At 39.1% G+C, this 14,604-nt stretch overlaps 1 protein-coding gene across 2 annotated transcripts; it reads right to left on the reverse strand.

Annotated features, from left to right (window-relative positions):
• Positions 1–5,534: 5,534 nt before the first annotated feature.
• LOC146691534 (poly(A) polymerase type 3-like) lies at positions 5,535–14,583 on the reverse strand. 2 transcript variants are annotated; one of them, XM_085431361.1, is made up of 18 exons: positions 14,525–14,583; positions 14,111–14,272; positions 13,917–13,983; positions 13,731–13,812; positions 13,455–13,564; positions 13,318–13,371; positions 13,106–13,190; positions 12,894–12,983; positions 12,376–12,514; positions 12,196–12,268; positions 11,971–12,091; positions 11,675–11,759; positions 10,037–10,090; positions 9,749–9,868; positions 9,550–9,656; positions 9,246–9,475; positions 8,581–8,678; positions 5,535–5,616 (listed from the first exon to the last, which is right to left on the reverse strand). In XM_085431361.1, exons 1-18 carry the CDS (start codon positions 14,530–14,532, stop codon positions 5,604–5,606), a joined length of 1,698 nt encoding a protein of 565 aa, XP_085287487.1. In that variant the 5' UTR covers positions 14,533–14,583; the 3' UTR covers positions 5,535–5,603. The 2 variants fall into 2 exon arrangements, with proteins under 2 accessions (XP_085287487.1, XP_085287486.1); XM_085431360.1 differs by having other exon boundaries at positions 13,106–13,220.
• Positions 14,584–14,604: the final 21 nt, after the last annotated feature.

The following is a 14,604-nucleotide window of genomic DNA, read 5'->3' on the forward strand; positions in this document are numbered from 1 at the left end:
AAAGTTCTTTTTTTTCAAGAAACTATGCTTCATTCATTGAATATTTCAAAAGTCTTTCATTTTTTAAATGTTATTTTGGTTACTTACAAATAAAATGTCAAGTTGTAAAGGCAAAGAATTGACCCCTCAGAAGTTTTGCCTCCAGGGTTTCCACATCCAGCACACCTAGAGCAGGATTAGCATTCTTTTGTCTTCATGTTTCCAGCACCTTTTTGCTAATAGCCAGTCAGGATACAGAGTGTTTTTATAAAAACTTTAACCACGCAAACTGCAGTTGTTTTTTTTTTAAAGGTTCATGAGAACTAAACCAAAATATGTTAAATGAGGTGTATGAGGCTCTCTCATGCCTCATGCAATGAAACATTTATAACTGCATTTAATTTCTGGCATTAAAGTATTCACCTTTAAATTGAGTTTAAAATTTTAAATGAAACAGTAGACATACAATATTTTATTAATATTATATCAAATGGTAATTCTGCTTGAATATATAGAGACAACAGTTTAAAAAAGACTACAGTCAAAGTCTTTGAAGTGTCATTAAATCGAAAGTTAAAGAAGCATAAGAAAACCATAGCCTCTATAAAAAGGCGTTCTCAACTTGGCAACTTGGTTTCTTTATTTTATTATTATTATTATTACTTTCCCACCGCCATGTTGGGCTTTTTAGAGACAGAAGTGACCATACATAGGTAAGCACATAAAATAATGAGTCATCAGCTAATGCTAATAAAGCACCAAATTAGACCACACCCTTAGCTCGAGGCTTTAACAAAATCCAAACATGTCAGTTATTAGAAATGAGTTAGTTAACTGTTTTTGTTGGTTTAGTCGATGTTTTTCTAGACAGATGCTCCCCGTGAAGACCAGCTTTTTGTGCTAAACACTCGTGTGGTTAATCCAGAAAGGGCAGTTTCTGTCCCTTCTGAATTGACTTCATTCTCGGCCCCAGAGGACACGGCGTGGGAAAAACCTGAACTAGTAAGGCAGTCTGTTTGATCATGTAAATGGGCAGCAATTAACTTGTTTGCCCCCATGACATTTATCAGTCCAGGGTAATAAAGTTGGTAAACAGTGAATGAAAACACTGAAATTTAAAGCTAAAAGTCATATAAATAAATAAACACCATCAGCTATCTGTGGGATTTGAACATAAAGTCTCTTAAGTGTATGTTAACATGAGCGATGAGCCAGCTCATGCTGTTTTTGTAGCACTGTGAAACAGCAAGGAGCTTACAATACTACTGTTTTGTAGAATTGGATAAGAATTTTCAATATCATGATTTTCTCACTTAATGCTCTCAGGGAATATTTGTGTGTATGTGCTCACACACATCCGCACAATCCAAAAATGGGAGATCTTTGTGTCCATAAACATAGAAAGAACAATAGACTCAATATTGGATGTATTTTGACAAAGTGACATGAGACTGCGTTTGTGTTAACAGATGGAAATCAGCTAAAGTTCAAAGACTCAAGAAATGCAGGGCCAGAGGAAAACCTTATAGTAGCCGTTGGATATTTAAATAGTTTTGTGTAACTGTGTCGCATTTCAACAGCTGGCCCAGAGGCTATAACTGACAAGAGCTAACTTTTACCACTTTTCTGTCACGCACAGCCCATCTATCTCCAGGCAAATCATGAAAGAGGCCCAACCTCCAGGTGAAAATGTCCAGACATAGTAACACCTGTTCAAATTTTCAGTTTATCCAATATTTTGGTTTGTTATTAAATTTCTACAAAACCAAACTACTCTGCAGAGTAGGATGCTTGAATAGCTTTCAAAGAAGATTTTTTTTTGCACTAAAAATCTTGCAGATGGATGACCAAAAAGAAACAGTGTAACATTTTTCAGTTCTGTGTTTCATGTTTCACGGTGACCTTTCAAAAAACAAGGAAAACAAATATTGAATTTAATTGGAACTTTTTTTTAAAAAAATCTTTTTTTAGCAATTTGGTAATGATCTGAAAGTGAGATTTAATAAAGAGCCCAAAGCTGATGAGACAGTCTGAATTTCAAATGTAAATATGATCAATAATGAATTGAGAAAAAAGTCTTTTTCCCCCCACGCTCATAAGTCTGCAAATGAAGACACAAATTTAGTCTGGAGTTGGTTGCGACTGTGCCATCCTGCTATTTGTGTTCCTTAATGACTTTCTAATTCCTTATCAGTGGGTAGCTAGCCTCCACAGCAGGCAGACAGCGAGCAATGGCAGGGTGCCATCCAGGAACAGGTGCTCTTCCATGTTGTGCTTATGGTGTCCGTAGGCCTCAATTACATCCTTCAGGTTGCTTTTGAATTGAGAGAATCCCAGTGGGTTCAGCGCCTTGCTCTGAGCTTAACTTTTTCTCCTTACACATTTCAGAGCTTGACATTGACTTCAGTTACCACTTTGTTGCCCTGCTGGAAACTTGGCTATAGGGTTTGTTTTAATTTGGCGGAATCGTTATCCCATTGCAGAACCAAAAGAGGTGCCATTAACTCAACTGAACTCCGGTGGACGTACCTGACAGCTTTACATTTATTTATGATGTTTTTTTATGACCGCCATCACATTTGAGCTTCATTCTACTGGAAATCTTTATAAGCGTGGTTGCTTTGAAAAGGTACAATTATTTTGTTTCAGCTTTGCTTAAACATGGTCATTTGAACCAATTACAGTTACAGGTTTAAACACCAACCAGTGTTTCTAGACTTGTGCTGTGAAAAGGTGTAAACGCAGAATTTTAAACAGGTGGCAACACATTGTCATCCCGGAACGTCCAATGAGACAAAAGTACAAGGTGTCTCTTGGCTTTGGTGTGTAACCAACACCAGGCTGTGGTTCGTGTCACGTTTGCACCTGTGACTCCTGAGCCTTTTTTGAGTGTGGTAGGTATTTTCCCTTTCACTTGCTGGTTAGGTTTAGCCATTGAGAAATATTTGGAAAGGTTACCAAAAACTACTAGTTTAGGTTGAGGGAAAGATGGTAGTTTGTGTTAAAACACGCTGCTTCCCAAGATTAAACACACACATCAGAAAATGGTGTTTAACAAGTGCCTTTAAATGAAGGACTGAGTTGGGAGTGACAGACCCACCTCATTACTCATTTTTTTCTCCTTTATTTTATTCTTTTTAGCGTTTTCAACCTTCATTAGAAAGAGCAGTCATACAGTAGCACTCCTATAACTGCATATCTATATTTGAGACTACTGTTTCTACTGAAATGTGTTTGATGTTCTGTCAATAAGAAAAGTTCATTTACAAAAGGTTTACATCAGGGGTGTCAAACATAAGGCTTGGGGTCCAGAATCAGCCCTGCAAAGACTCCAGTCTGGCCCACTGGACAGCTTTAAAAAAATGTGGTGAAGTGCACAGATTTACATTGTGGGCTTTCTGTGGCACACAGTTAAGCTTGAATCAAACAAAGCACCCTCCTGCCCTCTGGGAGGCGCTGTAGGATCTCACTGATCTCGACTGCACTACTGTAAATGCTGTATTCATACTGTACAATACAATAATTATAGTTTTAGAACTGTTTATTAATACTCGCAATTCTATATCTATGATCTGCTGTAGCTTTTTGTATTTATAACCATACATGTAACATGTTCATAGCTTGTACATACTTATAGTATACTCATAACATACCTTCATACTGTGTACATTGTATCTATAATAGATCTATATTCTGTAATATATCTATATCATGGCTAAAGCACTTTCTGGATGAATGCAAACTGCATTTCGTTGCCTTGTACCTGTGATGTGTACAATGACAATGAAGTTGAATTCAATTCTAATTATATTCTATTCCATTGTGTTTAGTGCCAGGGTTCCTCTTTGATACTGGTACAGTAATTGCTGAAATCATTTACATGATATTAAATAATATTAATTAAAGTCATTGGCACGTGTCGATCAAAACTAAGCCACCTTTTAAACCAGGATATTTACATTAAGTCTTACGCTGCACTCATTTACATGTGGCTGAAAAGTGTTTAGAGGAGCATATGAAAGTTGTTTATTGTCAACAGTAATAAGTAGACTTCAGAAAGAGGTCTGAATGGAGCTTTGTATCAGACTTTTTGACTTCACCTGTTGTCAAGAATTTTGCTTGACACAAGTTCACAGGCTGTGACTAATTTAAAAGATCGTTATTCGTCCCGATGTATACGTCAGCCTTTGCTGCAAAGCAGACACTGAGCGTTTTCTTTGCTTTTTAGGACAGTTTTCCAATTCCATAATTTCCAGACGACTGTCAGAATAATTTAGATACATCCTGATATTAGTCTATTATTAACACTCTTGTTTTCATTTGTGGAGCATAAGCAGGTCACACTTTACAAACAGACAATATTTTGACTGTCAGAATCACTAAGCTGATATCTACTCTCATTAATGCAGAAATTACAATCCATAAACACAAACAGCCAAATGCTTTTATTTCTCTTTCACTGTTTTTGAGCTTTAATCTATCCAAGTTTCCTATTTTGTCCTATAATTTCCTTACTTGGGGACATTTAGAGGACAGACATGAATGTTTCTTATAAAAAAGACTCAGACTCATATAAATTAGAGGCACGCTGTGACCAGCACCTGGAAAGCAAAGATTAGCATCAATTTAGAATATATGTTATTGATATCGGTGTGTTTTATGGGCTCATTTTCTTCTTGTAAAGCATATTGAGACTTTGGGGAGTTCACATTTAAATAAAGTATTAATTACTTCATTAATTTACTTTCTTTGGTGCTGAAAATGTGGATTTGGTCCAAACTTTAATGGGCTTCCAAAAGGCATTACATTTACACTTTGTGTATTTTCTGAATCCTTGCTATCATGAAGTCTTCTGAAGGTAACCGTTTAAATGCTGCAACACAGAACAAAACCAAAAAACTACATTGTTTAAAACTAGAAAGCTTTCCATGTGTAAAGATTTTTTGCTTATTTAGGTTTGTTTGCTGAGGTGTCAGGCATTCCAGTATATGTGCACAAATTCAATAGGTGCAGGTGTGGAATTAAGCAGCAACCAGGTGTTCGAGAGTTTGTGGATTTGTATGCTTTTACAGGTAACTGCTGCTAAAGTGGATCTGACAGTTCCTGGTGGTGGGGGTGGGCTGTGACAAGGAGGGATTGACCCTCTTATCAGTGATCACTTTCAAAGAAATAATATGCACACAACCCCACCTCTTGACTGACAGCTTCAGTTAACTGAGCAAACACAAATATAAAGTCATTTTTCTGCCACTTTGTAACTCAGCATAACTCAGTTAACCGGAGCTGTCAGTCAGGAAGGTTGTGTGTGTGCCGTTGCTGTTAGAGTGACCATCAAAAGGCCAGTTCCTCCCTTGGTTTCCGGCCCGTAACTGTCAAAAGTCAGTCAGTCAATTAGCACAAGCAGCACTTCAGTTTCTAAAGCAGAAGCTCTTGCATGCTTGTGGGGCTGATTTATGTGCTTACATGCTTTTTTCTTCTACATGCAGCGATGCATGTGTGTATAGCACTATAGTTTCAGTACAATATAGGCTTAACACACACAAAAATCAGGCAAATAAAGGAGATGGAGTATTTTATTTTTATGTATTTATTTTGCAAGCAGAAAGCAATCCAACCGGTGGCAATTAAGTGGTCTGCCTGTAAGAGAAACAGGCAGAACTAAGTTAGCGGTCAAGCTTGTAACACCTGCAACACCTGCAGAACAATCCTGCACAAGTACAACAGATATCATAAAGATTTAACAAATAACTCGTGGAGTTTGATTTGTCTTGTACACAAAGTAAAGACTAAAATGTGTGTAACAGATTAAAAATCTTCATTATTGGTATCAACTGTGTTATCTTCCCCAGAAATGTCAGTTTCCAGAAATTAAAAGTAATTTATAGCCCGAAAAAGTGATTAACAACAAACTCAAGCCAAGATTTCTTTTTTTTTTTTTTAAAGAGAGCAAAAAAGAAAAAGAATCCGATGCCTATTCCGAAGTATTACCCTGGATCCTGTCAGGGAAAAACTGACACAGGCACATTTCACAGTGAATGGCACTTCTCTTCCACCACACTGGTCAGATCACTCAGAGCAACATAACAGTACACATCTACCAGGCCTCCTCTGATCTCTCCCAGGAAGGAGACAACACTTTCATATCAATACCCTGTCATCTCACAATGTGGCATCTTCCCCTTTGAAGGTACAGTAGCGTTGTTACTGTTGCTCAGATGTGAAACTCTTTCTTAGCTTTTATCATCCTGTTTTTTGGGCAAGGAGGAGAGTAGTGGGAGATGAAGGAAACAATTTCTTTTTAACTTGGACCCACCAAAGTGGAAAGAAACAGCGTGTTGACAGGTGTGTGAAAGGAGTGCTGCTGGGTCAACTGGGGAACTTCAGAGACCAGTTTAGAAGGCTTAACAAAAGTCTCTCAAAAGAGTGGGCTACTCTTTCTGGCAGAAGAGCAACTACACTCATGTACCAATCAGAAGTTAGCACTGAAGGCTAGTTTCTAAGAATAGCTGATTTATTTATTTTTTTTTTTTTTTACCAAAGATTACTATTTGAGAAAAAAAAACATGCTGGTGCCAGAAGAGACAGAAGCCGGAGAGATTTACTCCTTGTCCTGAATTACCAGCCAGCTGTAAACTACAAGTCCCATTCCACAGCAGGAGGATCACTCCTCCCATTAGCCTTGGCAAAGAGCCGACCACAAATGTGGGAGCCGTGGTCGTCGGGAGGCCCGGTTAGGACGAGACCCTCTGTCACTCACTGCGACACTTGTCATAAAATCATTGTATTGCCATCAATCCGGGGACCTAACCACCACCACAGCAGATGGAGGCCCAGCAGGAAGACAGGGGGCCGTGCCCTGAGCCTCAGCCCCACACAGAGTGCACACGGCAGGAGTAAGCAGGGCCACAACTACAGGGGAGCCCCAGACCTTAAACTGGACCTCCCGTGGATACACCTCTGGATTGAGTCCTAATGTTGTCCTTGATTAATTACAGACAAATGCAAGTGAGGGAAAAACAGGCTCGCTTTTAACTTCAGTCAGATCAGACACCTATTTAAAAACATATCAGATCATCAGCGATTAGTCTGGATCACAATTGTAGATATTAGGAAATACATCAAGGTCTAAACAGTGGCCACACAGAGCCCTCACAAATTTTAACACGAAAACAGTGATAAACGCGGTGAGCAAAGAATAAACATGCCTTGCCTCCCCTGAATAAGGATATGTAATGATATTCATAAAGAGACCACCTACTGAGAGTGCAGAAAAAACTGTTCCTTAGCAACAACATACACACTCTTACAAGCAATATCTTGGGAAATTTTGACCGGATTGGGATGCAAACAACAGAAAACCTTTAACTAGGCCATGTTATGAGACAGCTCCCTATGGATGAGTATCTCAGTGTCTCGCCTGGCACAAATCTTCCCCCAAAATGATACATATTGCATATCAACAAAAGACAGTAAAGAGAAAAGAGCCAGCTCGTGGTATTTTTGCAAAATCAAAATCTCGGCCCGTTTTTAGTCCCGTTCAATTTTTACTTGAGCGATTACAAATCATACCATTAACGTTCCAACATCCATTATGACTAAATGTCAAAAAGAACAAAAGTACCTTTTTGAGCTAGCTTTAAAAGAAAAAAAAAAATCACACATGATAATTTTACAAGTTGTCACACAACGGACACTTTGTGCTCTCAAATGGTCACAAAGTGGTCAGCCACACTTTTTAAGCCCTGTTCTCCCTCAATCACTCGGAATCAGTTTCATATCATCAGCTGAACGCCGCAAATGTCGCATTTGGTGTAGAAATGAGAGAGGAAATCTATTCAATGCAAGTGAAAGTACGAAACTCCAAAGCCTATGAGGAATTGAAAGCTTCTTTTTGTTTTGTTTTTTCCCACTTTTTTCTTTTTCTGGCAATACTAAATTCTTAAGCATAGTTCTATTAGCCTCTTTATCCAAATATATTACAGCCCAATAATAAGTGATGTTTGTTTGTCCCCGTCATTAATTGCAGTTAATCAAAGACAGCAGATGACTTAAAAGCACCACTTAGCAAAGAGCTGGAAGAGGTCAACAGACAAAACACTTTCCTCTGGGAGCAGGGCTTCCAGGAAAAAAGAAAAAAGAAACGATAAATTATTTTTAAATGCACAACATAATAGATCACCACCCCCAATGTATTAATTAGCACCTCACTACTATTATCTGGTCTCCAAATCAACACACTAAAGTGAAAAATGCAAGCATTCGGATTCTTTAATTTCCTTCCTCAAAGTGAAGAATATTCGCAGAGATAACTGAATCCAAAGCTGCTCCCATAACTCTAATCTGCAGCATTTTTTTTCTTTATCAGCCACTGACTGGTGTCTGAAAAGTTGATCTGTGCACACATTGCTTCACTGCAGTTGAGTAGAAAGGCTTCATTGCCCTCTTGTGGTAAAGAGATGAAATTCATCTTGTAAGTGTCGCTTTCAACAGGACTTCCATGAACCTCACAAAAGCTGCTATGTTATGTGATTTTTGGCACATGGAATACATGAACTGGGGGAAACTAGGGAGAGGTTTCTGTTCATTCGTGTTCTTCTGTACCTGGGGGCTGTAAGGCTGACGGCGGGTTTTGCAAATGCAGAAGGTCCAGCGACGTGGCCACCTGAAGGGACGTTGTGAGGCTGGTCGACGGGCAGACTCTGAGAAACAAGGAACAGACTTATTCACAGCATATTAATATCTCCTGACAGTCTAAGAAAACTGATAACAGTCTGATGTCTTTATGTTAAGGTAGGGGTGTCAAACATAGGGCCCGGGGGCCAGTATCAGCCCTTCAAAGACTCCAATGAGGCCCAGTATTTTGTAACAGTATTTTCATAACCTTTAAAGCTTTTCCTATTGATAAAGATCCTCACCCCCTGCCATCCACGCCACACCAAAGTACAAGAATATTTTCTCTGAATTAATTAAAACTTCATAGTCTCAATTACAGGATACTAACTTACTAAGCAGTAATTTACCAAAACCTTTAAATGTTTTTCATGTAGTTTCACCGGTCAGGCCAACTTGCTTAAGTCAGTTTGACACTCCTGGGTTAAGGTAATGTACAATACTACTACAGATTCTAGTAAGTGACATGGCTGAGTGTCTAATCCACCTTAAAACCAATTTTTTTTTTACTTTTTTACCACTTAAGAAAGCAAAACAAAAAAAGAAAACCAATCTAACATCCAAGACAAGCAATTTGGATGGATGATTGAGCAAACCTTGTCATCTTTGAATTTTTTGGATGGTGTCTCAGATCTATGGAGTAGTTTTCTCTTTGTCGTGCCCTGTTTGTCAGCGCTGACAGGTGAGACGAGACGAGGCGGCTCAGTTTCAGAGGTTTGGAGAGCTTTCTGCTGTGGCTCATAAATGAGGTCTTCCCTCCTTAGGCATGCGACTGATAAGGACATCCCTTCATCATATATGTTAGAGCTCCTGGCCAGGCTGTTGACTGCAACAAAATAAAAACACATTTTATAATTTCAGGAATTACTTTTTTCTAATTAAAAAAAAAGAAAAACTTACTGATATTAGTGAAAGTTTTGAAGCTGCGCTCTAGATTTTTTTTACATCTTTCAGAGTATTTCCCATTTAAGACAAGTCCAATGAGCCACATTGTGCTCTGTCCATCTCTAAACCAGACAGAAAAACAGGCACGAGTTAGCAAAGACAACGCTACTTGTAAACACGGTTTAAACGTAACCAGAACATCGCTTGTGTTTACTTTTTATTCGCTGTTCTGAGCCCAGGAAAGGCGTGTGGGTGAACATGGGCCAAGGAGACCGGCTCATTTCTCTCCAAAGCTGACACCAGTAATCTGATTTTCGACTCCACAAGGCCAATCCTGCCAGAGCGAACAACACAGAGTTTTCAGAAAGAGGACAGCGCTACAGCAGTCGGGAATGAAATATTAAACAGTTTTCAGCCTTTAAGAGAAGTGCTGGAACACATAAGAAGGATTCATACCCAAAGTCATGAGATGTTCCAGTTTTGCTTTGCGCTATGTACTCACCATTCGAGACGCTTCTCTTCTGTAGTATAAGATGCTTCCAACACAGCGTAGTGCCTTGAAACATGAGACAGAACAATGGCGATAGGCTCCACACATGCTGGAATCGTACATTAATCATGCTTCCTGTTTTTGAAGCTGATTGACTGTCTAATCAATATTTAAAGCAAGTCAGGCAGTGTAACAGGACAGTGGGTAACAACGCTGTACACATAACAGAGAGAATACTGACGCACTGATGATTTCCCCTTTACTGCACTCGGTGTAGGCCTTGCAACAAACAAGCAAAACCACACTTTAAAGCAACAGCTGATGATTACACCATTAACCTTTTATTTGCCATTTTATTAAGTAACCCAGAAGATCAGAACACACGGTGAATTTATTCAGACAGGACGATGTAAGTGCAGCAGAAATGATAGAAGCTACAGATTCCACAAGAGTTTAGAGAAAGCATTAAAGAATCAGAGAATATCAGGAGCTCAAAAATGACTCAAACCGTCCAGCAGCTCATATAGCGATGAATAAATGAGAAACTACTACAAATACCCCAACAGGTTTCAGTTTATATTTGAATCATGGACAGAAAACAGCAAAATCTGTTCAACAAACCCACCATTATGCAAATGTATGTCTGAAGCAGCATACCAAGCGTTTAGAAAGCAAACAAATAATTTAAAATCCCCACAAAAACTGACAGACGATCCGCTTCCTACAAATTACTCAAACAGACTTCACTGAACGCGTTTCAATTCATGACAGCAAACAGCCAAACTTGTCCAACCACAGTTCAGTAAAGTCAGGTACAAAAGTAAATTCGTCACAGTATCAGGCAAAAGCTGATCCACTTTTTACATTTAACCAATCAGGTTTCCTGTATATAAATTGAATAACAGCAGTGCATTTTCTCTACAATCATCGTACAGTCGGCATCCCAGACATTTTCAAAAAAGAATAACATAAGACAGCCCGGCTTAACCACCCACTTTAAATTTACACAATACATAGAGTAAGATTACAATGTGTGCACAAAACATTCTTATTTTGCCCTTTATATACAGTAAAGATACTAAAATGTAAATAGCTGTTAATTTCCATCCATTCGCTTATCCTTTTCAGGGTCGTGGGGGGCGCTGGAGCCTATCCCAGCTGTCATAGGGCGAAAGGCGGGGTACACCCAGGACAGGTCGCTAGTCTGTCGCAGGGCCAACACACAGGGACAGACAACCATTCATACTCACATTCATACCTAGTGGCAATTTGGATTATTCAATTAACCTATCTTTGGACGGTGGGAGGAAGCCGGAGTACCCGGAGAGAACATGCAAACTCCACACAGAAAGACCCCGGCCTGATGGTGGAATTGAACTCAGGACCTTCTTGCTGTGCGACAACAGTGCTAACCACCGTGCCACCGTGCTGCCCTTAGCTGTTAATTTCATTTAATTTATTAATATTACAATTTAAAAAGTCAAACATCATCAAATACAACGCTCTTTTCTTTGTCAAAGTACAAATGAACAATCAGAAGACACGAGTGCAAAACATCGATGTGTGGTAAAATACAAGGAAATTGGGGAAGACAGTTGTGTTCTGTGTGTGGCAATGTCGATTTTCATCTTTACATGTCTTAATACATACTGGTACTTTTTGAAAAAGTCAGTTGGTTCAAAGAGTTCAGACCACTTTGCTTTTTTCTGCTCTATTTCCAGGCAGATGGCGTGACCTGTGGATGAGGAAGGAAATAGAAGTGGTTAGAGTCCAGGTATAATTAAACCCCCTCGCTTTGCTTACAGAAGAACATCCCCGATGTTGTGAGTGAAACAGTCTGAACAGTTCAACTCAACTCAGTGAACAGTTTCTTCACATTGGAGCAAACAGAAAGGTTCAAAGACTGTTAAATTACGCTTGTATTTATGGCGCTTATAATCTCTAACCTCGATGAATCTCCTCATTCAAGATGGCAAACGTGGACCGAGAAACACTGACTGAGGTGTTCTGCTGCGGGTACGCTGGGGTGATGATGGGCATTAGGTGATAGCGGTCACATCGATTGACCTGGAAATGCAGAAGCATGTTTTACTTGTGCTTTTTGAAAATGTTCATTTATTAAACGTCTGGTGGTGGTGACTCCACCAGATTTTTTTTTTAGCTGGGCATACCTTGGTATCCCAAAAAGGAAGGTTGTAGGTGCATTTTTCTACTTCTATCAAGCGGATTGGGATCGGCCACACCCTGAGACAAAACATATGAGAGTTTCACGGCAGCTGATCCTTGTTTGCATTGGGTGTTGACACTTTTTTTTTTCATCAATGAAATGAGGAAAAAGTGAGACAACTCACCACATGGAGAAGATCTTGAAGAATTTTATCACCAGGGTAGAAGCGGTAGCATTTGGGTACACCTGACAAATCCTGGCTACCATTATGGCCCACGATACACCGCCCAAGAAGCCCAGCTTGTTGGAGTAAATGTTACGCTCTGAAGGGAAACAACAGAGAACATTAGACTTCAGCATCTATATTATTATCTCAAAGCACCCTTTAGGTATTTGATAAGACTTTTATAATTTGCATTGCTGCTGCTTCCTAATTCTCCTGCTAATTCCTAATACTCAAATTGGTACTTGGACAGGTACTAGTCACTGTGTCACTAAACAATAAATCATGACTTATTTTTCGGCCTGTGGACAGAAGACTATGTCAAAATACTAACAGATGTGTCAGGAGGTAAACTACTCAAGGTCTACATTTTTTATTTCAGAATGTAAGGCGCGTGCTCGAATGAAATGCCAACATGGCTTAACAATATGAATATAAATGTGTAATTATCTTGCAAGTTGAAAGTTCGACTCACTCACGTTTGGCCCATAGTTTGATGGCTCTCAAAGCAACCCTAAAGTTGAGAACATTGGGTACCAGCCTGAGAATCTCTTCTGTAACTCTGTAGCCTACAGACAAGAAATAAAAGTAGAATTTTGTTTTATTTATTTATTTTTTAAGGGGGGAGGCCAAGAAGATCTGTCAGGTGCTAATTAGCAATTTAATTACCAAATTTTAATCTGACACTTACCGTTGAAACTTCTGACACAGCGTGCATCTACGACGTTCTTCACTATGCTGTTATTGAGGAGGTCAAGGTTATCAGGAACGCTCCTCTGAGGCAGCAGAGCAAAGACTAAGTCAATCTTTTAAGTAAGACAAACACAAAAACATGATTAAGACAGATACAAAAACACTGAATCATCCTGCATTATTAAAAAATTTGCTCTCTAAACAAATTACCTGTATCCCTTCCCAGGACAGTGTGATGACCGGGACGTAAGCCTCTTCGATGGCCTGAGGACAATGATACCGTCAGCTTGCACAAAATAGCAAAATGTCATTCAACTTTTGTACAGTGACTCAGTGATGTGACTGACCTGTATGTCTTTGACCTCCTTCTGAGCTTTCAGCTTTGCAAAGAAGGAGGTGAAGAAGGCTTTTCTCTCAAGGAATCCAGGTCCAACACACAGAGCATCAATATCAGCACCTGTCAAAATGCCACTATTTCAGATAAAAGCAAAGCCAGGGAAAGAGCTAACTACTGTCCTTTCACCATGTTCTTACAGAAAGTTAGCACTGAAAGATGCCGTATAATCACAAAGACGTGCAATGTTTAATTGCACAACAACATTAAATAATGTCTGGGTAATTACCCTTTGAGTGAACTCCCAGATGATACGAGCCAAATGGGAAGATCTTGCCTCCAACTTTTTCTGTAACCACTTTAGGTACATTCTAAAAATCAAATGACATTACCTATCAAAATCAACCCTGTGCAACTCTCTTTGTTTTTCAGATTTGGAGATTCTTTTTAAAAAAAATGCTAGATAAATTCTTACCATTTCTATGCACATTTCTTTGAGCCAATCCCTAAAGAGGGACTCCAGTCTTTTAACAACCCTTTCTCTGCAGATGAAACAGAGCATTTTTAAATTTCTCCGAAGTGAGGGGTGCTATGCAGTCAACTGCTTGCACTGACTCTTTCTCAAGGTGATGAAACATTAAACAGGGCTGGAAAAACTATGTATAATACCTGTTCTCCAACTCTAAGTTGTTTTCATATACATTGTAGGACTTCATAGTGTCTAACAGTTTTCTGGTCTGGATCAAGTTTTCCTCTTCAGGTAGATCCTCGCTGATTGGACCAGTGAGCCCATAGGTCCTTGGCATGTCTGACCACGTGGGAGCTTGGCCCCTGTTTGGAGTAAAAGGAAAAAGCTAGTGTACTAATGGGAAACCTTAAAAATAAAAAACATTATGAAAAAACTAACAATATGCATAAAATGTACTTGCGCCAACTATTTTGTTTCGAAATTTTAAATATGATTCCTTTTAATCCCATAACAAATCCGTAACCATAACAAAGACCGGATAGCAGTGATATATGTGTTTTAGCTAGCTAAATTGCTGAAAAAGCAGCAAAAAAAGGGGGGACGCAAGTACTTACAGAAACATTGTTGCACTTGTTTCTTTAGTTGAGTCAGGTATATCTTGCTTGCTTGCTTTCTCAAATCAAAACAGCGCTAA

The sequence above is a fragment of the Copadichromis virginalis genome, linkage group LG15 (genome assembly GCF_057382275.1).
Source record: "Copadichromis virginalis isolate Kocher_CV1m ecotype Utaka linkage group LG15, C_Virginalis_male_GT1.1, whole genome shotgun sequence".
NCBI classification, from domain to species: Eukaryota; Metazoa; Chordata; class Actinopteri; order Cichliformes; family Cichlidae; genus Copadichromis; species Copadichromis virginalis.